This window comes from Microcaecilia unicolor, chromosome 3 (genome assembly GCF_901765095.1).
Source record: "Microcaecilia unicolor chromosome 3, aMicUni1.1, whole genome shotgun sequence".
NCBI lineage: Eukaryota > Metazoa > Chordata > Amphibia > Gymnophiona > Siphonopidae > Microcaecilia > Microcaecilia unicolor.
The window spans coordinates 205,729,732-205,754,608 of NC_044033.1; the positions used below are offsets into that span (position 1 = coordinate 205,729,732).

Genomic DNA, 24,877 nt, shown 5'->3' on the forward strand with positions numbered 1-24,877 from the left:
GGGAAACAAGGGGATGTGCTGAATTTGGGAGTGGAAACATTGCATTGTTGTTTATTAACTGCTTTGTATACACGGTTAATTTTCAAATAAAAGTGCCATGGGGGAGGGGTGGTTCCTCTGTGCTGACTGTATAATGTTCTGTTGATTTGTAGGATACCAGATGGGGAAGGGCAGGGCTGGTGTAATGGACTCAGCATCCTCTGCTCCTTAGTCATTGGGGTAGTGGAACAGAGCACTGGGACAATGAGCTTGTTGGGTCTCTGTCTTGGTTTTTCTAATCTTCTCTCCCTCTTCTTTCTTCCCAGGGAGATGACGGTGAGGAGGGACCACGAGGACTTCCTGGTGAATCAGTGCGTTTCTTTATCACTTAAGAACATAAGAATAGCCATACTGGGTCAGACCAATGGTCCATCTAGCCCAGTATCCTGCTTCTAACAGTGGACAATCCAGGTCATAAATACCTGGATGAATCCCAAAGAGTAGCAAAATTCCATGCTACCAATCTCAGGGATAAGTAGTGGCTTCCCCCATGTCTATCTCAATAGCCAACTATGGACTTTTCCTCCAGGAACTTGTCCAACCCTTTTTTTTTTTAAACCCAGCTATGCTAATCACTGTTACCACATCCTCTAGCAATGAGTTCCAGAGCTTCACTATTTGTTGAATGAAGAAATATTTCCTCCTATTTATTTTAAAAGTATTACCATATAACTTCATTGAGTGTCCAGTCTTTGTACTTCTTGAAATAATCAATTCACATTTACCTTATTCTACTCCACTTAGGATTTTATAGACCTCTATCATATTCCCCCTCAGCTGTCTCTTTTCTAAGCTGAAGAGCCCTAACCTCTTCAGCCTTCCCTCATATAATATGAATTCCATCCCCTTAATCATTTTAGTCACCCTTCCCTGAACCTTTTCTAATTCTGTCCCTGACACAGGCTGGCTTTATATCTATGTTGTGCTGCTGTTGACTCTACTCTTCTCTCCTTTTATCATCAGGGTGCCAGAGGTTTGCTAGGTCCAAAGGGGCCACCTGGGGTTCCTGGATCTCCCGTAAGTATCTCCTTCACCGATACCCTGGCTAGATAATGTCGATTTAGGTGATTGATGTTTCCGTGTAGGATGTATTTCTATAAGTATGATCCCTGGTTGTATGCATGATGTACGCGACTTCATGTGTGTCTCATTCTCTTCTCAGGGGGTCCGTGGAGTTGATGGCCCTCCAGGTCCTAAAGGAAACTTGGTATGTCATCCAATATTTCCCTTCCTCTCTCCACCCTTCCACCCCTCCCACTTCTCCCCCATCTTTCTGAAATCCTTCCTCCCAAGATTCATGAAACATTCTTGGTCCGTCATGTCACAATTGCAGTGACAGGTTACAGGCAGTAGGGTGTAGTAGTCCATGTGAGACATGCAATGGTTGCAGTGACACAGGCAGTAGAATACAGTGAGACGTGAAAGCTACAGTGTCACAGGCAATAGGGTACAGTGACATTCAACAGGTGCAGTATTACAGGCATTAGGGTACACTAATGTGCAGTGAGGCATGTGACGGTTGCAGTAATGGTTCAATGGCAATAGGAAGTAGTAGCAGAGAGTCAGGCATGCAGCAGATACAGTGGTTTTGGTTCTGGCCGAAACCGAATCTGCAGTTTAAATCTGCAACTTGGCTTTGGCTGGAACTGTAACTGCAGCTGAAACTGTGGCCCACCCTCTGCAGTGCACCTGTCCTCCCTCCTCCCCCCTCCATAGGCCCTTCCCTGTAAATGCCCTGGTTGTCTAGTGGTGTGCTGGAGCAGGCTCTCACGGGCTCGCGAGAGCCGTTTGTTAAGTTTTTAAGAATTTTGGGAGCCGGTTGTTAAAGTAGGCCTCCCCATGGCTATTCTAACAACTGACTCCCAAAATGTAGGCTTGGTCCCCCTCCTGAATTCTCTTTTACTTTGCTGGCAGTGATGCTGGCCCCACCAGCCAAGTAAATAGACTGCTGCTGCTCCCTGCTCCTTGTTTCTGACTGAGCATCAGGCTGGGACTTTTCATGCAAGTGCAAGAAGGTTCCATCATGCTGCTCAGAGCCAGAAACAAGCAGCAGAGAATGGTGGCAGTCCATTTATTGGCTGGTGGGGCTCGGTAAAGGTATGCCTAGTGTGCCCGCACAAGGGAGGGGAGAGAGAGGCATGTATTCCCCCCTCCCCCCAAATTTCAGGGCCGGCTATGTCCGGAGAGAGAGCCCGTTGTTAAAATTTTACCAGCACACCCCTATCTAGTGATGTCTTTGGGACAGGAGCATCTTGACTTGCTCCTGCACAGACCATTCCTAATTCCAAAATGGCAGCTATGACCACCAGGGCCTTTACAAGGTAGACCTGGGGAGGGCCTTTCAGGAGGGAAGGAGGAGGGCGCAGTGGTAGGCAGCCAGGGAGGGGAGGAATGTGCTTTCTGTCAGAGGAATGGAGGGGAGGCTGGCTTGTGGGGGGCTACAGTTTCGGGTTTCCACCGAAAATGCACGGGCATTTTCAGTCAAAACCTGAACCTGGATTTCAGGTTGGTTTCTGTGTCGACACCGAAACCAAAATTCAGTCAACCTCTACTAGAATGCAGTGAGATCTGCAATAGCTGCAGTGTCACAGGTAGTAAGGTGCAGTGACATGCAGTGAGGCAGTAGGCATGGAAAATTACACTCCAGCTCCAAAGCAGGTGTAAGGTTCTTGCCTGCAAGGAGGGCACAATTTCTGCTGCTTACATTAGTAATTTAAAAAGATACATAGGCATCCATTTGCCCTCTTAAACCAGTCTCTTTTAATAAAATTCCCCTCCACAGGCACCAGTGTCACAGGCAATACACAGTGAAATGTATAATGGCCACAGTGACAGGGTCACAGGCAGAAAAGTGTAGTAATGTGCAGTGAGACATACAGTGGCTTCAGTGTCACAGCCACTAAGGTACAGTAATACAGAGTGAAATGTGTATTGAAGTTTAAAGGATCAGTGGTCACAGGCAGTTTAGGCTATTGCCATAACGCTGTCCAACGTTCTACGTCTGTATGCCTGGGTTCGTAACATCCATTCCCACTCATTGCCCCGCCTTCGCATCAAAACGTAATGATGTCAGAGGGCAGAACAATGTGAGGGAAGGGAACGCTGGAGGCGAGCTGACGTCAGGAGGGATATTACGAACAGAACGGAAGCCAGCGCCAGCCAGCCAGAGAACATTCAGGTAGAAATCGAGGGGAGGAGAGAATTGCGAGACATGGATGGGAGGGGAGGGGAGGGAAGAATAGCTGGAGGGGAGGGCAGGGGAGAGAGAAAAAAAAGCTTACAGGACAGCCTACCTAGGGCCCATTTCATTGTTGAGGAAATGACCCCACTTCTATTGTGGTTAATAGACTCACGCTTCCTATCTCTGAAAGTTTGAAAATTTTGGGAGTAATATTTGACTGTTATTTAACATTTGAAAGTCAAGCAAAGGCGCAAGCCAAGAAGATGTTCCTCATGTTGTGGAAGTTAAAGCGAGTCTACCACCTCTTCCTGAGACCACTCTTTAGAAATATGGTACAATCATTGGTGCTTTGTCATACGGACTACTGCAGTGGTACATTAGCAGGGTGTAAGGGCTTTGTCTTGCGAAAACTACAAACTGTTTAAAATATGGCAGCGAGACTTGTCTTCAGTAAGGCCCAGTTCGATAGCGTGACGCCTCTTCTTGTTAAACTTCACTGGCTTCCGATCAGAGAGCGCATTGAATTCAAGGTTTGCACCATGGTTCACAAAATCATCCACGGGGTTGCCCCAAGTTACTTGCTGAATTTGATTGACTTGCCAGCCAGAAATGCTGACCCGTCCTCAAGATTATATCTCACCTTGCACTACACCAGTTGGAAAGGCTGTAAGCATGGATCTAGTCAAGCGTCAAGCTTTCCATTCATCAGCGTGCAACTATGGAATGCACTTCCTAGAGTCATCACCAGTCTGAGAGACTACCTTACCTTTCGCAAGGCGCTGAAAACACATCTGTTTACCAAAGCATTTTCACCGGGAACAATGTAGGACTCTAGCCTCTGCCAGCTGGCATATGTGGATCCTGTTTAGTCCTATTCTTCTGTTCTGTTATATGTAAAGTATTCTTTCTTTCTTGCCCTTCTACTCTATTATTCTCATTTGTATCAGATATCACCGAGTTCTCTCTCTCTCTCTGGTTTATGTAAGCCACATTGAGCCTGCATGTCTGTGGGGATAATGTGGGGTATAAATACACTAATAAATAAATAAATGGGCATGGTTCCACTAGTAATGGAATAATGTTGTTTATTTCCTGTTCGTTACCCTGAAGTGTCTCATTAATGTTATTTTTTTCTTTCCACAGGGTCCACAAGGAGAACCGGGTCCTCCTGGTCAGCAGGGAATACCAGGAACACAGGTGAGTATCTCTGTGTGAAGTGGGAAGCAGGCAAGACACTGATCTGTGGAAGAATGCAGTGACTCACTCTCATCTCCTGTCATAATTATGATTCATTTTGTCTTAGGGTTTGTCTGGTCCTCAAGGCGCTATGGGTCCCCCAGGAGAGAAAGTAAGTGTATTTTCATAAATTACCAATCTTACCCTTTTTGTGTTGCTGGGGTGGTCTCTGAATGTTGGGATGGTTTCGCTGGTCTCTGCTCAGGATGATCTCTTTTGGTTGGGTGTACTGGTTGGCAAGTCCTGGTTGGAGAGGGTGACCTGGTTGTAGCAATTTTGCCAGGCTGGGTGCCCTGACTAGGTTGGTCTCTGTGGTTTGGGTATCTTTATTGGGGGATGGTCACTCTGGGAGTGATGTTCTGGCTGGGTTGGGTGACTTAGTTGGGATGGTTTTGTTAGACTGGGTGTCCCAACTGGGCTGGTCTCTCTGATCTTGGAAGTTTTTGTTGGAGTAGAGTTGGTTGGGTTGGGTGTCCCAACTGGGATGGTGTCTCTTGCACCCTCATGATCAAAAGCCCCACGCTGTTCCAAACAGCGCTCTAAAATAGCGCTGGAACAGCACGAGGCTTTACCTCACCGATGATCAGAGATAATGCATGGAAATTTAAGCAGCGCAATTATCTTTGATCATGGGGTAGAAGTGCGGGCGAATTGTGCCGAGCATGCGCTCATCACAATCCTCCCGCACTTGTTTGACAGGTCTGGGCTGTCAAAAGCCTAAACCTGTCAAACACAGGGGCTGGAGGTCCATGGGACCACCAGGCCCTGACTACCCCTGCCCCGAGTAAGGAAAAACGGGGGGTGGAGGTCCGGTGGAACTCCGGTCCCCCCGACGATCCCACCCCCCCAGGTTCAGGGAGGGCTGGAGATCCGGTGGGTCTTCAGCCCCCCCAAACCCCCTGAAAATAGTAGGAGTAGAAAATAGTAGTGGCCGCCAGCCAAATCCTCTCCCACCCTCCCACCCAACGAGCAACGGGGGGGGGGGGGCTAGCCCACCCTAATTTCCCCCCCCAGCGTTGTCTGTCCGATCCCTGGTGGTCCAGTGTAAAGGGACAACCCCCCTCCCGGCCCCCCTATCTTTAGTTGGAGGAGGGACGCAGCCTGCCTCCCTCCTCTTCCTTCTCTTGATGCCGCCGCAAAATGGCAGCGCCCAGCCCCACCCATTGCATCTTGGGATGCGCTGGGCAGGGCTACAGACCATGTAAGGGAATCGCTCCCTTACATAGTCTGTAGCCCCGCCCAGCGCATCCCAAGATGCAATGGGTGGGGCTGGGCACCGCCATTTTACAGCGGCGTCAAGAGAAGGAAGAGGAGGGAGGCTGGCTGCGTCCCTCCTCCAACTAAAGGTAGGGGGGGCCGGGAGGAGGGTTGTCCCTTTACGCTGGACCACCAGGGATCGGACAGACAATGCTGGGGGGGGGAAGTTGGGGTGGGCTGGAGGTCCACTGGACCTCCAGCCCCCCCCCCGGTCGCTCGCTGGGTGGGAGGGTGGGAGAGGATTTGGCCGGTGGCCGCTACTATTTTCAGGTGGTTTGGGGGGGCTGGAGACCCACCGGATCTCCAGCCCTCCCTGAACCTGGGGGGGACCAGAGGTCCGCCGGACCTCCGGCCCCCTGTTGGTGTTTGCTTTGGGGGGGAACGGGGGCCTGCCAGCATGCAACTACATGCTGGACAGGGCTCACCATTCCTCCCCAATGATCGGCAAACCCTAAAGCCAGCTCGGAGCTGGCGTAGGGTTTGCTGCGGCCAGCGACCCAATCTTTGGCGCTCTGGCTGCTGATCATTAGGGAGGAATACCTAATGCCCTGTTTAGCATGCATTTGCATGCTACTTGCGCAAAGAGCCCTCGAGCGCGTTGTTTCACGCGCTCGAAGGGCTCTTATCATGGGGCGGTAGCAAACACCGGCACTAGTATGGCGCTAACAGCCTCTAGCGCCGGCATTTGCTTTTGATCATGAAGGCCTGAGCGTATGGCTGAGACCCCTCTTGTTATCATAGAATAATCTCAGAAAGGCTTCCAGTAGCCCAGCAGTAGATCCATAAAAGTTGTAATACAAAAGGAATCAACAAATCAAATCAATTAAAACTTTAACATATGAATCAAGAAGAATTTGCCATTTACATAAGGCTGTAAAATGATAAAGCATAATGACTTTCTTCTGAGAATCCATAGTGGTAAAAAAGGAGTTACCTGCCCTGAGACCTGGGCTAGTGATCATATATTTTCCAGAGGGGGTTAAAAGGAACTTTTCCTGCTCTGGATGCTGGAATAACCTTCTTTTTTCTGCCTTTACAGGGTCCTCATGGTAAGCCTGGTCTCCCAGGTATGCCAGGTGCTGACGGTCCTCCTGTAAGTAAATCCCACCCGTGCCCTTTCCTGTCTCATCCCTTATTTCTCTGTACTTTCTTTGAAACAAAGAAACATGATGGCAGATAAGGGCCAAATGGCCCATCCAGTCTGCCCATCCTCAGTAACCACTAACTCCTCAGTCTTTGTCTCCACGGCCTTCACCGGGAGGCCATTCCACACATCCACCACCCTTTCCGTGAAAGAGTATTTTCTTAGATTCCTCCTAATCCTGTTTCCTCTTAACTTCATCCTATGCCCTCTCATTCCAGAGTTTTCCTTCATTTGGAAAAGACTTACCTCCTGTACATTAATGCCACTGAGGTACTTAAATGTCTCTATCATATCCCCTCTCTCCCTCCTCTATTCCAGTGTATACATGTTGAGGTAGCCTGTCCCCCATATGTTTTATGATGGAGACCGCTTACCAATTTTGTAGCCGCCCTCTGGACCGACTCCATACTGTTTATATCTTTCCGTAGGTGCAGTCTCCAGAATTGCACGCAGTACTCAAAGTGGGGCCTCAACAGAGATTTATACAAGGGCACTATCACCTCTTTTATCCTGCTGGTCATCCCTCTCTTTATGCACCCAAGCATCTTTCTGTCTTTGAGCATCGCCTTTTCTACCTGTTTGGTCACCTTAAGGTCATCAGACACAATCACTCCCATGTCCCGCTCTTCTTTTGTACACAGGAGCACTTAGTAACATAGTAACATAGTAGATGATGGCAGAAAAAGACCTGCACGGTCCATCCAGTCTGCCCAACAAGATAACTCATATTTGCTGCTTTTTGTGTATACCCTACTTTGATTTGTACCTGTGCTCTTCAGGGCACAGACCGTATAAGTCTGCCCAGCACTATCCCCGCCTCCCAACCACCAGCCCCTTCTCCCAACCACCGGCTCTGGCACAGACCGTATAAGTCTGCCCAGCACTATCCTCACCTCCCAACCACCAGCCCTGCCTCCCAACCACCGGCTCTGGCACAGACCGTACAAGTCTGTCCAGCACTATCCCTGCCTCCCAACCACCAGTCCCGCTGCCCACCACTGGCTCTGGCACAGACCGCATAAGTCTGCTCAGCACTATCCCCGCCTCCCAACCACCAGCCCCGCCTCCCGATCTTGACTAAGCTCCTGAGGATCCATTCCTTCGGCACAGGATTCCTTTATGCTTATCCCACGCATGTTTGAATTCCATTACTGTTTTCATTTCCACCACCTCCCGCGGTAGGGCATTCCAAGCATCCACTACTCTCTCTGTGAAAAAATACTTCCTGACATTTTTCTTGAGTCTGCCCCCTTCAATCTCATTTTATGTCCTCTCGTTCTACCACCTTACCATCTCCGGAAAAGGTTCGTTTGCGGATTAATACCTTTCAAATATTTGAACGTCTGTATCATATCACCCCTGTTTCTCCTTTCCTCCAGAGTATACATGTTTAGTTCAGCAAGTCTCTCCTCATACGTCTTGTAATGCAAATCCCATACCATTCTCGTAGCTTTTCTTTGCACCGCTTCAATTCTTTTTACAACCTTAACAAGATACGGCCTCCAAAACTGAACACAATACTCCAGGTGGGGCCTCACCAACGACTTATACAGGGGCATCAACACCCCCTTTCTTCTGCTGGTCACACCTCTCTCTATACAGCCTAACAACCTTCTAGCTACGGCCACTGCCTTGTCACACTGTTTCGTCGCCTTCAAATCCTCAGATACTATCACCCCAAGATCCCTCTCTCCGCCGGTACCTATCAGACTCTCCCCGCCTAACAAATACATCTCCCGTGGATTTCTAATCCCTAAGTGCATCACTTTGCATTTCTTGGCATTGAATTTTAATTCATAACTACTGAAGACTCCAGAACATATGAAAAAATCTTTTACTTTATTAACAATAAATATCAATCATCCATACAAACCTACATATGCTATAATATCTCACTCAGACATTCACACGCTCCTGCCATCCATCCATATACATAACAATAGTGTACAACTACAAGTGCCTCTCACTTCTATTCAGGTCAGGTCTCCTCCAGTAACACAATGGCATGTGTCATTCCGTTTTCACATAGAGCAGTGGGCATCTCTTCAATCATCCACAGATACTGGCATGTCCTGTCTGTTCATTCAGAGTTCAGGGAACGTCCCAAAGTGGCGTATGCACGACAGGCCAACATAGGGGAGTTGCTCAAACGTTCCAAACGACAAAACAGTATGGGTAGACATTCCCCCTGTGGTAAATGTGTGTATTGTTGCTATTCTGTGGACACCAACGTGATCAATATCCCACATAGCGATAAACAATTCTTTTTAAGACAAAACACTACATGTATCAGTGAGTGTGTAGTTTATTGTATTTGGTGCCCGTGTGCACTATATTACATAGGCCATACAAAGAGGCAATTAAAGAATCAATTGGCAGAACATGTCAGTAATTTAAGGTTAGGTAAAAAGGAGAATCCGCTGGTGTCTCACTGGCAGCGACACAATCACACCATTGAACAGCTCCAATGTGTAGTATTATCGCAGATTGTACCCACTAATAGAAGTGGGGACATTAGCGCTCGTCTATTACTATTGGAGCAGCGATACATCTACACATGGGGGACAGTAACACCGCACGGCCTCAATTTGGAGGTCGAGTGGGTGTGATGTAATTATCGACGTGCACGTCTGTTCAATGAGCCCCTGGGTATTTAATTCACATTCCATTGCGGTTGACGCACAACAGTTTCCGGTGGTGCGATTCCAGGGCGGAAGTCCGGCCGACTACCACTCGGTGTGCAGCCTGATGTAGTATTATTAGTAAGTGCTATTTAAAATGTTTATTTGTAAAACTAGATTTGAATAAATAAGAGCATGTAGAGGGTGACGGTTATTAATGTTGTTACAGCTATGGTTCCTCCTGAGGAAGGAGACGAAATGCCGATCAGCATCGGGGAACCGGTGATTTGATGTTTTCAAACTTGGACACACGTTTCCAGCCTCCACAATCTGTGGGTTTGGATATTCCCAGTGATATTTGTCTTTAATAGGAAACATCATTGTGACTGGAGGAATATTCCAATTACTTATGTATATGGTGTAACACCTATAAAGTTGTTTCAGCTACACAAAGGACAATGGATACAGATTATACGCAGGTTTCTATTCATAGAACCAGCGTTCATGACGAACTTATTGGTTGATCAATAAGTATCAGACTGGTATATGTACACTGTATTGATTTATCATGAGCTGTATCATTTTTGTGAGAGGCACTTGTAGTTGTACACTATTGTTATGTATATGGATGGATGGCAGGAGCGTGTGAATGTCTGAGTGAGATATTATAGCGTATGTAGGTTTGTATGGATGATTGATATTTATTGTTAATAAAGTAAAAGATTTTTTCATATGTTCTGGAGTCTTCAGTAGTTATGTATTAAAACTGACTCTGGTTGGTTAAAAAATCCCTATAGTTAATTAGTTGATTGAATTTTAATTGCCAAACCTTAGACCATTCTTCTAGCTTCCTCAGATCCTTTTTCATGTTTTCCACTCTCTCCGGGGTGTCCACTCTGTTACAGATCTTAGTATCATCCGCAAATAGGCAAACTTTACCTTCTAACCCTTCGGCAATGTCACTCACAAATATATTGAACAGAATCGGCCCCAACACCCATCCCTGAGGCACTCCACTACTCACCTTTCCTTCCTCCGAGCGAATTCCATTCACCACCACCCTCTGGCGTCTGTCCGTCAACCAGTTCCTAATCCAGTTCACCACTTCAGGTCCTATCTTCAGCCCCTCCAGTTTATTTAAGAGCCTCCTGTGGGGAACCGTGTCAAAAGCTTTGCTGAAATCTAAGTAGATTACGTCCATAGCTCGTCCCTGATTCAATTCTCCTGTCACCCAATCAAAGAACTCAATAAGATTCATTTGGCACGATTTCCCTTTCGTAAAACCATGTTGTCTCGGATCGTGCAACTTATTGGCTTCCAGGAAATTCACTATCCTTTCCTTCAGCATCGCTTCCATTACTTTTCCAATAACCGAAGTGAGGCTTACCGGCCTGTAGTTTCCAGCTTCTTCCCTATCACCACTTTTGTGAAGAGGGACCACCTCCGCCGTTCTCCAATCCCTCGGAACCTTTCCCGTCTGCAAGGATATATTAACAAATCTTTAAGAGGACCCGCCAAAACCTCTCTGAGCTCCCTCAATATCCTGGGGTGGATCCCGTCCGGTCCCATGGCTTCACCCCAGATATGGTACTGTGCCCTTGGATTCTTGTAACCCAAGTGCATGACCCTGCATTTCTTAGCATTAAATCTTGGACTATTCTTCAAGCTTCGCTAGATCCTTCCTCATGCCATCCACACCCTCTGGGGTGTCCACCCTGTTACAGAGTTTGGTATCATCCGCAAGGAGACAGACCTTACCATACAGTTCTTCCACAATGTCTCTCACAAAGATGTTAAAAAGGGCCGGCACGAGGACCGATCCCTGCGGCACATCACTGATAACATCCTTTTCCTCAGAGCAAGCTCCATTTACCACTAACCTATGTCTTCTCCCACTTAACTAGTTTTGACCCAGTCAGTCACTCTAGGTCCCATACTGAGGGCACTGAATTTATTTATCAGTCGTCTGTGTGGAACCATGTCAAAGGCTTTGCTAAAATCCAAGTACACCAAATCTAGCGTCCCTCCCATGTCCAACTGTTTGGTCACCCAGTCAAAGAAATCAATCAGATTCTTACGTGACCTGCCTCTAGTGAAACCATTGCTGCCTCAGGTGTGAGAAAACCTCACAATCCTCCGCATTAGAAGCGTTTCCATTCTTCCCTCCTTTCTCTCTTCTTCTCATTCCCGGATCCCTTCCTGCCACTTTCTGCTCCGTTCCTGACTCCTCTGTCTTCTTCTACACTGTCTCTCCTCTCATGATCTCCTCGCTTCTCTGTTCTTTCTCCTTTGTCCTCCATCTGCCTCTGGGTTCCTCTCCTGCACAAAAATCACCTGAACCAAGCGTACTCCCTGGGCCTGATATCAGTGATGGTGCTACACTTTATATATATATAGTGTTGATATATGTATTATTCAATGCATGAGTTATACCTACATTATCATACAAGTTATCCAGAGAGCGGCTGAATTTTGCCACTCACTCTATAGATAACTTTGCTGTCAGCCCCTAGGCTGTCCCATCTCTTTATAGAATTGAATGTATGCATCAGTGATGGGTATTGGTAGGACTGATCTTAGGCAGGGGCAGTCGCACAGGGTCCCGTGTTCCTAGAGGCCCCGCATCTCTGGCACGTCTGTCCTCCTGTCTCGGAACACCTCCCTGCTCCGTACTTTAATGCACATCCACATTTCAGTGAGCATCAGGCAGCGGCAGCAATTTTCATATTCCGTCAGCTGCTGAGCCCAGAGCCTCCTTGCTGCTGCGTCCTGCCCCCTTTTGATGTCCCTTCCTGCTTCCGCAAGGGCGGGACGAAGCGGCGAGGAGGGTCTGGGCTCGGCAGCTGATGGGATATGAAAATCGCTGCCGCTGTCTGCCACTCTCTATTGAAACGTGTTGGATGCACATCAAGGTATGGAGTGAGGTGGGGTTCCAAGTCCTCTAAACCTCCTTTTAAACTCTGATAAATTATGGTTTATGGTGGCGGGCACGGAGGGCCACTGAACAGGTCTGTACAGGGCTCCACAATTGCTAAGACTGGCCCTGGCTATTGGCCCTGATGTTTAACCGGAGTATTTATTTATTTAAAATTTAAAGACTACATGATCTACAGTTCTCAGTAGTTTACTATGGGGCTCATTTTCAAAGCACTTAGACTTACAAAGCTAAGTGCTTTGAAAATACACCTCTAAATAACATACATACAAATCAAAAACAAACACCAGATAATATCAATGATTAAAACAACACAAAATCATCTCAAAACCACTTCATTAAATACTTCTTTCCTTATGAAATCTTAACAAGAAAGGCAAGTTCAAACAGATGCAAGGAGTATAAATTTTAGCATGAATAACCTCCAAACTTTCTCTCTTAGGGTCACCCAGGAAAGGAGGGCCCATCTGGAGGCAAAGGCAATCAGGTATGTGACCCTGGGCTCTGTCCCCTTTTCATATGTGTGAGAGTAGAGCAAATGGGGGCACCAATTTACATCCGTTTCTCTTAAAATCACAGTACGGTAATACTGGTGATAGCTCGTTGTTGTCAAACGTTCCTCTTGGTGTCGAATCACGGTAACTTGATGTCATTTCATTGTTCTGGAGCATTTCAAGTTCTGAAGCTATTCTGAACAGTTCTCTGGAACAGTGATTTGTGAAATTGTCCCGTTGACCCCCTCAACCAGTCAGATTTTCAGGCTATACATATTAAATATGCATGAGCTGAATTTCTAGGTCTAGGGTTTGCAGCTCAATAATGACACCTAATGGGCAAAATTAGGGAGCCATGACATGTAGCCCCTTACCAAGGACTGTTGCTTCAATGACTAGGCTCAGTTAGGGTGAGGGAGGGGGAGAGATTATATAATAGGGAGAAAAACATAGGAAATTATAAATAAATGTTCAAGGTGCAATAGCCTAGTAGAGATGGTTCTGATGGACCTCAAAACTCAAAGAAGCTGGAGGAAACTGCTGGGCAAAAATTAGAGTGAAAAAGATGAACTTCAATGGCAAAGATGTGTTGGTGGCTCAACTTCCCAGTTGGTTAACTTATTTCATTTGTGCTTTAGGGTCCCCTGGGTCCTCAAGGTCCACTTGGCTATCCTGGACCACGTGGTGTGAAGGTAAGTGATGGTTGATTCTTCAGGATTAGATTTTGCTGACCTCCTAGCTTGCTCTCCGGCTGATACAGAGCAAAACAAGAATATTGTTTGTTACAGAAGGGGCAGGAAAGACGGGATGCTCAAAGAAATTCTTAGCAGGCAAACACAGAGAAGGTGACACCAAAAATGATGCAAAACAAAATGTCCAATGGACTCAAAAAATTCACATCAGAAGCTGTATTGAAAGTATAATGGACTCAACACAGATCGTGTTTCGGCCACAGAGGCCTGCTTCAGGAGTCCCTAAACAATACAGAAAACATATACATAAAAGTAATTCTTATCCACTTGATGTGGGGGGGGGGGGGGGGGGGGGGGGGGAGCTGTTGCATGCAAGGTGTGAGCAGGGCATTCTTGGTAAGTAGTGAAAGATAGGGACTGTTTGCATCAGGTTTAGATAGATCGGTGTCCATGCCATTCTACCACAACAGAGGCTAAGTAGGGAATACCACAGCTGTGGCATGCATGCATGGATAACATTATCTGTGTGTGTCTATGTGGCCTCACTCATGATATCTAGTTACTAAAATTATATAACTTGCCCTATGTCTGTATATATTATACCTGTATCTTTCTTTCTGTCCTATTTTTCCATGTGGTTGGTTTTAGGGAGCTGAAGGAGTTCGGGGACTAAAAGGTCACAAGGGTGAAAAGGTACATCCTATTCTGTCCTGCCCCATTCCATGCACCATGCTCAAGAAAACTGGCAAGAAATCCTAATTTTAAAAAGCCTTAAATAACTTGCAACATTGCTGAATGTTTTGACTTTTCTATTGTAATTATAATGTATTATGGTGGGGTTGTAGGAAGATGGAGCATATCTTGGGTAGGAAGACAGCGCCCCCCAGTAGTACAGTGCTTGCTAAAACCATGCTGGAGTCCTGTATACAAAGAACAGCGCTTCCAGCAGCACATCATCACTTAACACCATAAGGTGCTGGGAGATAGACTATGCCCTGGGCATGAGGACTAACACCCCCCCCCCCCGACACTATTCTGGGGTGGTGGGAGATAGAAGTGTCCTGTATTACAGCACCTCCTGACACCATAATGTCCTAGTTACAAAGCACCATGCCTCCAGTGTTTTATGGAGGTGCGTAATTGTTTAATTCTTTTTGCCGCAGGGTGAAGAAGGCTTTCCTGGCTTCAAAGGGGACATGGGTGTGAAGGGAGACAGAGTGAGTATTAATCCCTGTTTTCTTTCTCTGAGTCACAACCTTGGATCATTGTACCCAGACTTCTGGAGTGTGTATGAGTCTCTGGGTCCAGGGAGGAACCCCTCGTGGTTTACTTAATGCCCTGTCATGGTTGCCTTCACTCTGAGACATGAGTAGCCATACTGGGTCAGACCAATGGTCCATGTAGCCCAATATCTTTTTTCCAAAAGTCACAAGTACCTGGCAGAAACCCAAATCATGGCAACATTCCATGTAGAACCCTAAAGAATATCAAGATTCTGGAATCCTAAAGAGTAACAAGATTCCATTCAGAATCTCAAAGTATCAACATTCCATGCTACAAATCCCAGGGCAAGCAGTTCATATCAGTATTTATCATTGTAAGGTGATCTGACTGAGGATGTATATATCGGTGTTTGTGTTACTATGTAAGGGTGTATTAATTTTTTCTTATGTGTGTATACTGGTGTTCATGTTATTGTGTGTGTATTGATATTTTGTTATCATGTGTGTGTACAATGGTGTTTTTGTTATCATGTATGTGTGTGATAACAAAAGCATCTCTCGATAATTCAGCCTCATGGTGTAGCTCCTGCGAACTGCAACAGCTCTATGATTTGTCCTTCACTGTGAGTATTAAGGAGTCTTTCAATCCCAGGAAAGCTGACTCAGCCCCAGGGCCGTGCCTAGGGTCCCTGGTGCCCCCCTGCAGACTATCAGTTGCCCCCCCCCCCCCCCCCCCGTGTGGCACAAGATGAAAATGATCGCTCACCACTTGCCACACTGACAGAAATTGTCAGCAATATTCTTAGAAACAAATTGCTATACATTGCAAAATAAGCTAGCAGATGTAAATTCTCAAAGTGGACATATTAAAATTAACGGCACTTCATCAGGACAAGGCAAGAAAAATTCTGGCAAAGAAATATGAACTCTTTTTGGGAGATGGCAGCAACCGGGGTAGAATTAGAGATGAATTGGCTGGTGGGATGTATTACTGTTAAAAACAATAAAAGATGCATCATGTTAAGTATGGCTGCAAAAGATATGCCTATTAATGTATATATTATAAGCATTTATGACCCTAGTTGGAAACGTAAGAAACAAACAAACAAAAAAACCCCAACAACAACTGATGCAGTCCCCCATCTCTGATGACAGCCAACATGACGTCAAAACAAAACTAAATTACCTTTTCCTACTAGAAGGCGTCAAGACGACATGCATGTTAAACATAGCCCTAGGCCTCTCCTCTTGTAAAACCCCATATACCTTCAGCCAACAAGTATGCACCAGAAAGAAATGAGAAGCTCTCTCTGACAGAAAAACAGAAGCCCCATCCGCCCCCCAGCTCCGGAGGAGGGTCTAGATAACTCATGCTGCCGAAGCACACTAAAAAGCGACTCTCACCGACTAGAAAAAAGAATTACCATAAAATGGAAATATCCCAGAGAGCCTTCACTCAGACTTTAAAAAAAGACAGCGTGGGTCCTTTAATAGAAGCAACACCCTGCGCCCTCTGTCGTCATTGGAGGACAAGGTGTTGCCATTAGTCCTCCTAGGGAGTAAATTGAAAGTTGGCCGCTTTACAGAGTTTTGTTAATGCGAAAGTGCTGGGAGAAAGGAAGTTATGTGGATTTTAGTCGGAATCGAGTTCTTGGGGTCTTGTTTTCAAGGGAGATGTTAGAAAGGTGTTAGGGGAAAATTAACCAGTGTTAAAAAAAGTTATATCTCAGGCAATTTTGAGAGCTACAAGAAGAGCTCGGTATTTGTTGACGGAGCTGAGGTAAGTGGCGAGGGTAAGCATGGCGCGGTGGCGCCCTCCAGAGGTCGGCGCCCCCCTGCGGTGCTTACCCCGCTTACCGTGTTGGCACGGCCCTGCTCAGCCCCCAGTTCTTCAGGGGTAGATAGATAGGTAAAGAAACTGAAATTTGTAAAAATGTTACTCCCAATTGAGCTGTCTGGACTCCTCATCTAATTTCTATCACTGGATGTAATCATAGTTCAGAGATCCTCTTCACACCTCTCTTTCTTCACGGGCAGGGCGAGGTTGGCGTTCCTGGCTCTACAGGAGAGGATGGCCCCGAGGGTCCAAAGGGGCGGACAGGTCCATCTGGTGATGCTGGTCCAGTTGGTTTGCCTGGTGAGAAGGTGAGAAGCAGATACACCCTGGGCTAGGTCACCATAGAATCAGTATAGTGCATGGGGAAGGGTAGAACTGAGTGCAAACCAGCTCCTTTTGTTGAGGCAGTTGGATGTGGGGAGGGATATTATTCATAAATGTGAGCATTGAACAGAATCTCTACCTCCAGGAACTGTCATCAGCTCCAATGGAAGCTGAAGAAAATAATTAATGGTCCCAGTCATGACTCCCCCCCCCCCCACCCCACATCATTCCTTTGGGAAGTGATGGGAAGCTTCTTGTGGGTACATGGTCAACAATGTCTTGCCAAGTTTGTGATTATTGTTGGTTTGGGTTGGGACTCTAAGAAGAGGTATTTCAGAGGACAACTCAGAACCCAAGGATGGTGTCTTCAGCAACGCTTGAGCTAATGGAGTGAAGTTCCATGCAACACGAGATATCTCGCAAGGATAGGGCATCAATGCTATGGTTGATCCCACCACTAGTATTTGAGTTAACTCACTAATATGGGGAGGAGGCTTTCAGGTGTTCAGCTAGGAGAAGGCCACTCCTGGGTATCATTAAGGATGGTTCCTTAAATATGGAATATGATGGCAGTTAGGGACTAGTTGATTGCTGGTTTCCACCTCAGTCCTTTAACCCCAAGAATCCTCTATGCTAATCCCCTTTCTTGACTGCCAATTCACTACCTCCCGAAGGAGGCCATCCCAGTAAACTGCTTTCTTTGTTCCTCATCACCAGGGTAAGCTCGGTGTTCCAGGCCTACCAGGCTATCCAGGACGGATAGGTTCTAAGGTGAGAAGCCTGAATTGATCATGATTAATGTAAATTTGCTGTGCTTTGGTGTCACAGGATTGGTGGTTACTGTCTTTTCTCTTCTTTCTCAGGGTTCCAATGGATTCCCAGGATTCCCTGGGTCCAGCGGAGAGAAAGGAGCCAGGGTGAGATGTTTATTGCAGACCTGATTTTTATATTTTCCAGTTTCATATATAGTAAAGGTTTAGAGAAGAAATGTGTATAGGGAGGAGACTGATAAGATCTGGTCACAGGGGTTGGAGCTCATTTTATACCCTTCTTCGTGAGCCCAGGATGATGGGGTAAATCCTTAATTATGGCTTTCTAGTGGTTCAGATAATATCCAGGTTAATATTTAGCCGGTGGTGGTCGGTGGGTTTTTAAACACTGACCGCCACAAGCTAAATTAGATCCAGATACTGGCATTGAATATCTAGGTACCCAGCGGACCCAGAAGTTATCCAGGTATCAGCCAATACTTAGTGTCAGTACAGCAGTCAGAAGGCTGCTGAATATGCCCTCCTAGCCTGCTACCATGATTTAACCATCCAGTTATGTTGTTTTACATATCAACCCCACCCCATTATTTCCTGAATCATTCTCTTTATTGCTTAGTAAAATGTTTTTATGCGACTTTTAAAAATCACATTTAAAAAATTTGTTCAGAATATGATAACGCATAAATATTTAATTGGTTAAATTCATAAAAATATAGAATGTGATAGCAAATGAGAGCTATAAGACCCAATTAGCCTGCTGAATTTACTTCCTGTTGTAAGGTTATAAAACCCAGTGATCTCTGTTTTACCCTTTAGTTCTTCACTTCCGAGAAACCTAAGGTTAGAGCTTGGAAAGTGCTGTGTAGGTACATCGAGTGGTGTAGTTATCAATGTGGGCTACCGTTAAAATGTGTTATGTTACTATTAACCCCAGTTAGTGCTTAGAATGGGACCTGTGCTTAAAAAAAACAACCTTGATAACTTCTCCCCCCCTTTAGTGTGAAGAGGTCCAGTCTCTGGTAACCAGAGTTGATATTGTGATGTCATAATGCCTCATTTCACCAATTTATTTATTTATTAGGATTTATTTACCGCCTTTTTGAAGGAATTCACTCAGGGCGGTGTACAGTAAGAATAGATCAAACATGAGCAATAGGCAATTACAGCAGTAAAAATATTCAAGTAGCAACACAAAATATGGCATGGTATACTACTTGCAATGACTACACAATACATACTAGAACATTATAATTGGTAGTGAAGGGTAAGGCAAAGTTGTAACATATAGATGAGTAAGAAAATAGGAAGAATTTGAAAGTAAGGTGACAGAGATGGTTAAATATTATCTCAGCTAGGGTAGGAGTGGATAACATGTCCCGCTGCAGTATGTGTAGCCCGAGTCAATCCTTGAGTGTGAGTGAGATAAATGAGTTAGTTTCTTCTTCCATTAAAGGCCTGGTTGAAGAGCCAAGCTTTCACCTGCTTCCTAAAGTAGAGAAAGTTTTGTGTTAAACGGAGCCTTTCAGGCAATGCATTCCAGAGTGTGGGGACTACTCTGGAGCAGTGGCATAGCTAGGGTAGTTGACACCCGGGGCCGGTCATTTTTTAACACCCCCCTCCAAAATCTAGTACTAGGCATGCCGAGAATACAAAACACTCAGGACCTATAGAGCAATTCTACCATACCATAAGCAGTCATTTCTACGAGTCACACAAGGAAAAGGAAAGCATCTTAAACAGTACAGTGAACACTAGAACATCAATTCACCTATTGTAAAACGAAACCACACAGAATAGTACAGATCGTCAATCCTGCACAGTCAATGCCAACTGAAAGCCATGTCTTTTTAACAAACACAGATACACCCTAATCCACTATAGAATAAGTAATCATAAACTTCTGCAATTCACTAATTCCTTTTCATATAATATGGTAGCCAAGTGAATTCCACAAGATCCATGTGGTCCACTCATTTTCTATTCCTTTCAAAATATTGTAGACTGTGCCTAACCTCCATTCCCCATAGTTAAAAGATCTTCTATGCTTGTCCCATACTTTTCATGAAGTCTGCTACTGTTTTGCCTTCATTGGGAGGCTGACCTTAAAGTACATTGAAGACAACAGTCCAGGACAAGGAATCGATTATCCAAGCTATAAATCACTTTTTGATAACACAATGTCACATGAGAAAATGGGGTTGTTTTCTTAAAATAGATTACATAATCCTACATCAGTTTTGTTCCATCCCTAGATATGCATATCTGATATAGAACAGGCATAATGACTCTTTTACTTTTAGATTGTAAGCTCTTTGAGCAGGGACTGTCTTTCTTCTATGTTTGTGCAGCGCTGCGTATGCCTTGTAGCGCTATAGAAATGCTAAATAGTAGTAATAGTAGTAGTTTCAATTTTTGACACAGAAGTTTTAAATTTCTTAAGCATCCCTACAAATGATTTTCCTTGTTAAAATAAAGTTCCTATTCTCTCGCTCTCCCTTTCGCTTTCCTTGTGAAACAGCATTTACCGTGTAAATACAGATATCTGATAAGTTCTAATTCATAAAACAATTAAAATATATGTATAATTGTGCTGCACAGACAGGTTTTTCTTTTCTAGCACTGCTGTGATAGCATCCTGTGAGTGCAGTGTATGTTGACAGTATTACAACACAAAATGGAAAACAAAAATGGCACGCATAATTGAGAAAGTTTATGGGATACTCAATAACTCTGTTATGCCTATGGAACATATCAACCGGATAGCTAGGATTTTAGAAAATGGGTTAACACCTCCTGTATCAGTTAATTTTTGATTTTGCTTTTTTTTTTTTTTTTAAACATTTTCTATCACCTGCTCCACATAATGGGCTTGGATGCTGATGTGAAGAATTTCTATTGACTTCACCAGCACAGAACACATTTAACCTTGAAATGATCATTTAAAAAAAGCTTCATAGATTTTTGAATTTGTAAAGAACTACTATGCAAAATTAACACATTAATAAACAGTCAACTGCTTTCAAAAATTGTGGCTGCATCTAGGCAAAAAAAAAAAAATTCTCAGGGCAACATGCAACAGCCATCAGTTTAACTAAGAACAAATAAAGTGCTCCCCTTAACCCTACAGAATAAAAAACAAAATAGGCATATTTCTGATATTATTAAAGTAATATTGGAGTAACAAAATCAATACAGTAAACCTCACACCCATAAAAGGCTCAAGTCAAGCAAAATCTATATGAAACTACAGTAGTTCCACCCCGATGTCATAGGTTTGGTACTCTTGTAAGTAGTACACCATAAGGAGACCTCTAAGTCTTCTTTGTAACCAGGACCCCAATAAATGTTTCATAAAACTTGCACAAAAACTGAGGACTTGTCCACTACTTGCAGTATTCATCTGGAATTTTTTGCTTCAAGGCTAGAATCTTAGTTTCTCACAGCCTCAGAGCAGACCAACTAGCTCTGATACACATTCTACGAAGCTTTGTAAGCAAGAAAACTGTAAGATGCTATCCAGAAAAGGACAGCACAAAATAAAATGCAGGCAAGCCAGAAAATTGCAAAGAAGCCTGAAAAACAAAATTAAACAAACTTGCATATCTCTTGCTCCCCAACCTCCGTGGATCTGAACTGCCCTGCTTGCAAAAGAAGCAGATCTCCTCATTGTCGTCGGGCCTTCCCTCACTGGGTCCCACCCTCGCGGAAATAGGAAGTTACCTCAGAGGAGGGCGGGACCCAGTGAGGGAAGGCCCGACGACGAGGACGAGATCTGCCTCTTTTACAAGCAAGGCAGACACGAGGCGCTGCCTGCAACGCCGCTTCAATCACAAATTTGTTTTTAAAGGTAGGGTGGGAGTGGCACTGACACCCGGGGTGGATCGCCCCCACCGCCCCGCCCTTGCTATGCCACTGCTCTGGAGAAGGCTCGCTTGCGGGTATCACATCGTGTAATGTCTTTTGGAGAGGGTGTAGTTAGTGAAAGTCCTTGGGAGGACCTTAGTGTCCTTGGCCAACCTCATCAGTGATGTCACAATGGCTTGATAGTCCTATTCTTCTCTCATTTTCTTTACCTATAGCAGTGATTTCAATTTCTAGAGACATTTCTTTTTTCTTTAATTAAGGGGAACTATATCAACATGGGCTACTTTTAAGATCAGTAATTTTACTGTTAACCCTAGTTATTAGTAATTAGGTCTCATTGCATTAAATGGGACCTGTGCTAAAATAGCACAGGTTAGTGGTAAAATAACACATCTTAACTGTAAATCGTGTTTTTAACTTACTCCCCTTAATGTGAAGAGTTTCAGTCTGGTAACCAGAGCTGATATTGTGAAGTCATAATGCCTCATCAGAGCCAACCTCATCAGTGATTTCACAATGGCTTGATTGTCCTGTACTTGTCTCACTTTTATTATATACTAGTAAAAAAGGCCTGTTTCTGTATGAAATGAAACGGGCGCTAGCAACGTTACCCCCCCCTCCCTCGCTCTCTCCCTCTGTCCCTTCTAAGTCCCACGGCCCCCTTTCCTCCCCTCCGATTTCCAGGCCATCCTCCCTCCCCTCTCCCACTCCCCTGTAACTCACCACTTTGTCCATAAGTTTCCAGGTATTCTCTACGGGCCTGATTGGGGGTGCTTTTTTTTGTTGTTGTTACAGGTGGTGCATTCCCCCCCTCCTCTCCTCTCTCCCTCTCCTTAACTCTGTCCGTCCTCCAAGTTCCAGTCCCCCCTCCCTCCCCCTTCCCCCCTCCCCCGTTCCAGACCCCCCACCCCCCTCCAAAATCGCCAACTCCCCTCTCTCAGTCTCACAGATACATCCTTGCAATGCCTCCACCTGTGGCCCTCCCCTCCCCGACACTGGCCCCGCCCATCCCCCTACTTGCACTTCGCCCCCCTCCAAAATCGCCAACCCTCCTCTGCTCCCCTGCCCTCCCCCCCTATTACTGGGATCCCGGCGGCAGCAGTGAAGGGCGAGCAGTCTTCCCTTCTCTTCGCTCTCAGCTCTATCTCTGATCCCGCCCTCATTTCCTGTTTCCGCAAGGGCGGGACCAGACCAGAGTCAGAGCTGAGAGCGAAGAGAAGGGAAGGCACCCGACTCGTCGAGCCTGCTCGCCCTTCACTGTTGCCGCCGGGACCCCCGGTAAGAGGGGTGGAGGGGAGGGTAGCAGAGGGGGGTTGGTGATTTTGGAGGGGGGGGCGACATGCACATAGGGACATCTTTGCCCACTTCCGCTGTTCTTCAACTGTCCGCTGTTCTTTTTGCCGGTCGCGCGGTTCCCGCATCTTTCACTGGAATCGTAACCACCTCCTGACGTCAGGCAAGCAGGGTTCTAGTGCTGGCCAGTGACGTCAGCAGGTGATTACAATCCCAGGTAGACACTTTCGAACGTTCACAGAGCAAATTATTATATTAGATAACAGCGATTTCAATTTCTTGAGACATTTCACTTTTCTTTATTTAAAGAAGTTATCAATATTGGCTACCTTTAAAGTGTGTTAATTTACCGTTAACCCCAGTTATTAGTAACTAGGTTTTACTGCATAAAATGGGTCCTGTGCTAAAATAGCACAAGTTAGTGGTAAAATAACACATCTTTTTGATTCATCATTTTTATTAATTTTCAAAACTTAAACAGGAATATTCTGTTAAGTAAAATATAGCCAATAATAACAGTTTATAACAAAATCAACTATCATAACATATACTGGCTTCCTTAGACCCCTAAAATAAGAACGGGGAGGGGGGGTTAGGAATTTAGTGAAGATTATAATTCAAATATTTAGTACAAACATTGAAAGTAAATATGTCGCCATAATTCTCATTCTACTTCTCAATATCTCTATCGTTGTTTCAAGTCTAGGAAAGACTTAAGCTGTTCAGGCATATAAAATACATATTTTACCTGATTAAATCTCACAATACATTTACACGGATATGCTAGGAGGATGGATCCTCCCAATTCTATTGTTTTTAACTTCATAGAAAGAAACAGTTTTCTCTTTTGTTCAGTTACTTTTGTCACATCCGGATAAAGCCAAACTTTTTCACCACCAAATTTATGGTTCGCTGATTTAAAATAAAGTATCATGATAGAATTCAGATCTTGTTGAAAAACAAAAGATACAATCAGCGTCGCCCTTTCAGTGACATTGTCCAACGACTGCTCTAAAATCGCGGTAAGATTGTCCACATCAAGTTCATTTCCTGCTTCAACATTGCTCTCTCCATCTGCTTTTTAAATTGTATTTGGTATAAAATAAATTTTATTTAATGGAGGAATTGCCTCTTGCGGATAATTTAAATTTTCTTTAAGGAATCTAGTAAACATTTCTAAGGGGGATACCCCATAGAGTCTAGGAAAATTAAGCAGACGGAGATTCAATCTCCTATTGCAGTTCTCTATTTGTTCGATCTTCCTTCTGATATCAATATTATCTTTCACCACTGCAGCTTTAAATTCATTTGTTTGTGTCATCTCATTTTGTAAACTCTCAATTTTTAATGAGAAATCTTGTTTAGTCATTTCTATTGAGTCTTTCAATTCTTGCATTTTGGAATTTAAAGCTTTTACCTCTCCCGAGGATTGTTGTAAGGTTTTGTCCATTTCTAGTAATTTCAGCCAAATCTTCCCAAGGCTAACCTCCGATTCCTTCCCTGCAAGCGTAGATGTTAAAGCTGAGCCGGTCACCCCACAGGGTCCGCCAACTTCTACTCTTCCGGTGTCTGTTGGGTTCACCTCTTGGCTCGCTATCATTGCAGGGTTTGGAGGGATCATAGAGAGCGGCGGGGGGGGGGGGGGGAAGAGATGTTTCACATTCCAGTGGGGGGGGGGGGGGGGCGCTTCACCGAGTCCTCCCGCTAAGGAATCTACCCCGCTTACTACTTGAGAAAGAGGGGGAAAGAAGCGCTCCAGTCCCATTCTCGCTGGCGTGGACATCCCGGTAGGTGGGGGTACTACCCGCACGACCCCTTTTCTTTTCGAATGGGGCATTGTGTAGCAGGAAACAACAAAATCTTAGCGAGACTAGCTGGAGCTAACTCACAAAACGTCCGCTCTCGGCGCCATCTTCTAAAATAACACATCTTAATGGTAGGCCAAATTAATAACTATATCCCTGAGT

General features: G+C 45.1%; 1 protein-coding gene across 5 annotated transcripts in view; it reads left to right on the forward strand.

Moving 5' to 3' along the window:
- COL11A2 (collagen type XI alpha 2 chain) overlaps nt 1–24,877 on the forward strand; it is a 139,019-nt gene that overhangs the window by 76,624 nt on the left and 37,518 nt on the right. For all 5 annotated transcript variants that reach the window (XM_030197236.1, XM_030197238.1, XM_030197239.1 and 2 more), the window contains 13 exons: nt 306–350; nt 1,003–1,056; nt 1,202–1,246; nt 4,364–4,417; nt 4,524–4,568; nt 6,753–6,806; nt 12,856–12,900; nt 13,546–13,599; nt 14,248–14,292; nt 14,763–14,816; nt 16,860–16,967; nt 17,701–17,754; nt 17,847–17,900. In XM_030197236.1, coding sequence (XP_030053096.1) covers nt 306–350; nt 1,003–1,056; nt 1,202–1,246; nt 4,364–4,417; nt 4,524–4,568; nt 6,753–6,806; nt 12,856–12,900; nt 13,546–13,599; nt 14,248–14,292; nt 14,763–14,816; nt 16,860–16,967; nt 17,701–17,754; nt 17,847–17,900 — 711 coding nt within the window. The remainder of the gene's footprint in view (nt 1–305; nt 351–1,002; nt 1,057–1,201; nt 1,247–4,363; nt 4,418–4,523; nt 4,569–6,752; nt 6,807–12,855; nt 12,901–13,545; nt 13,600–14,247; nt 14,293–14,762; nt 14,817–16,859; nt 16,968–17,700; nt 17,755–17,846; nt 17,901–24,877) is intronic.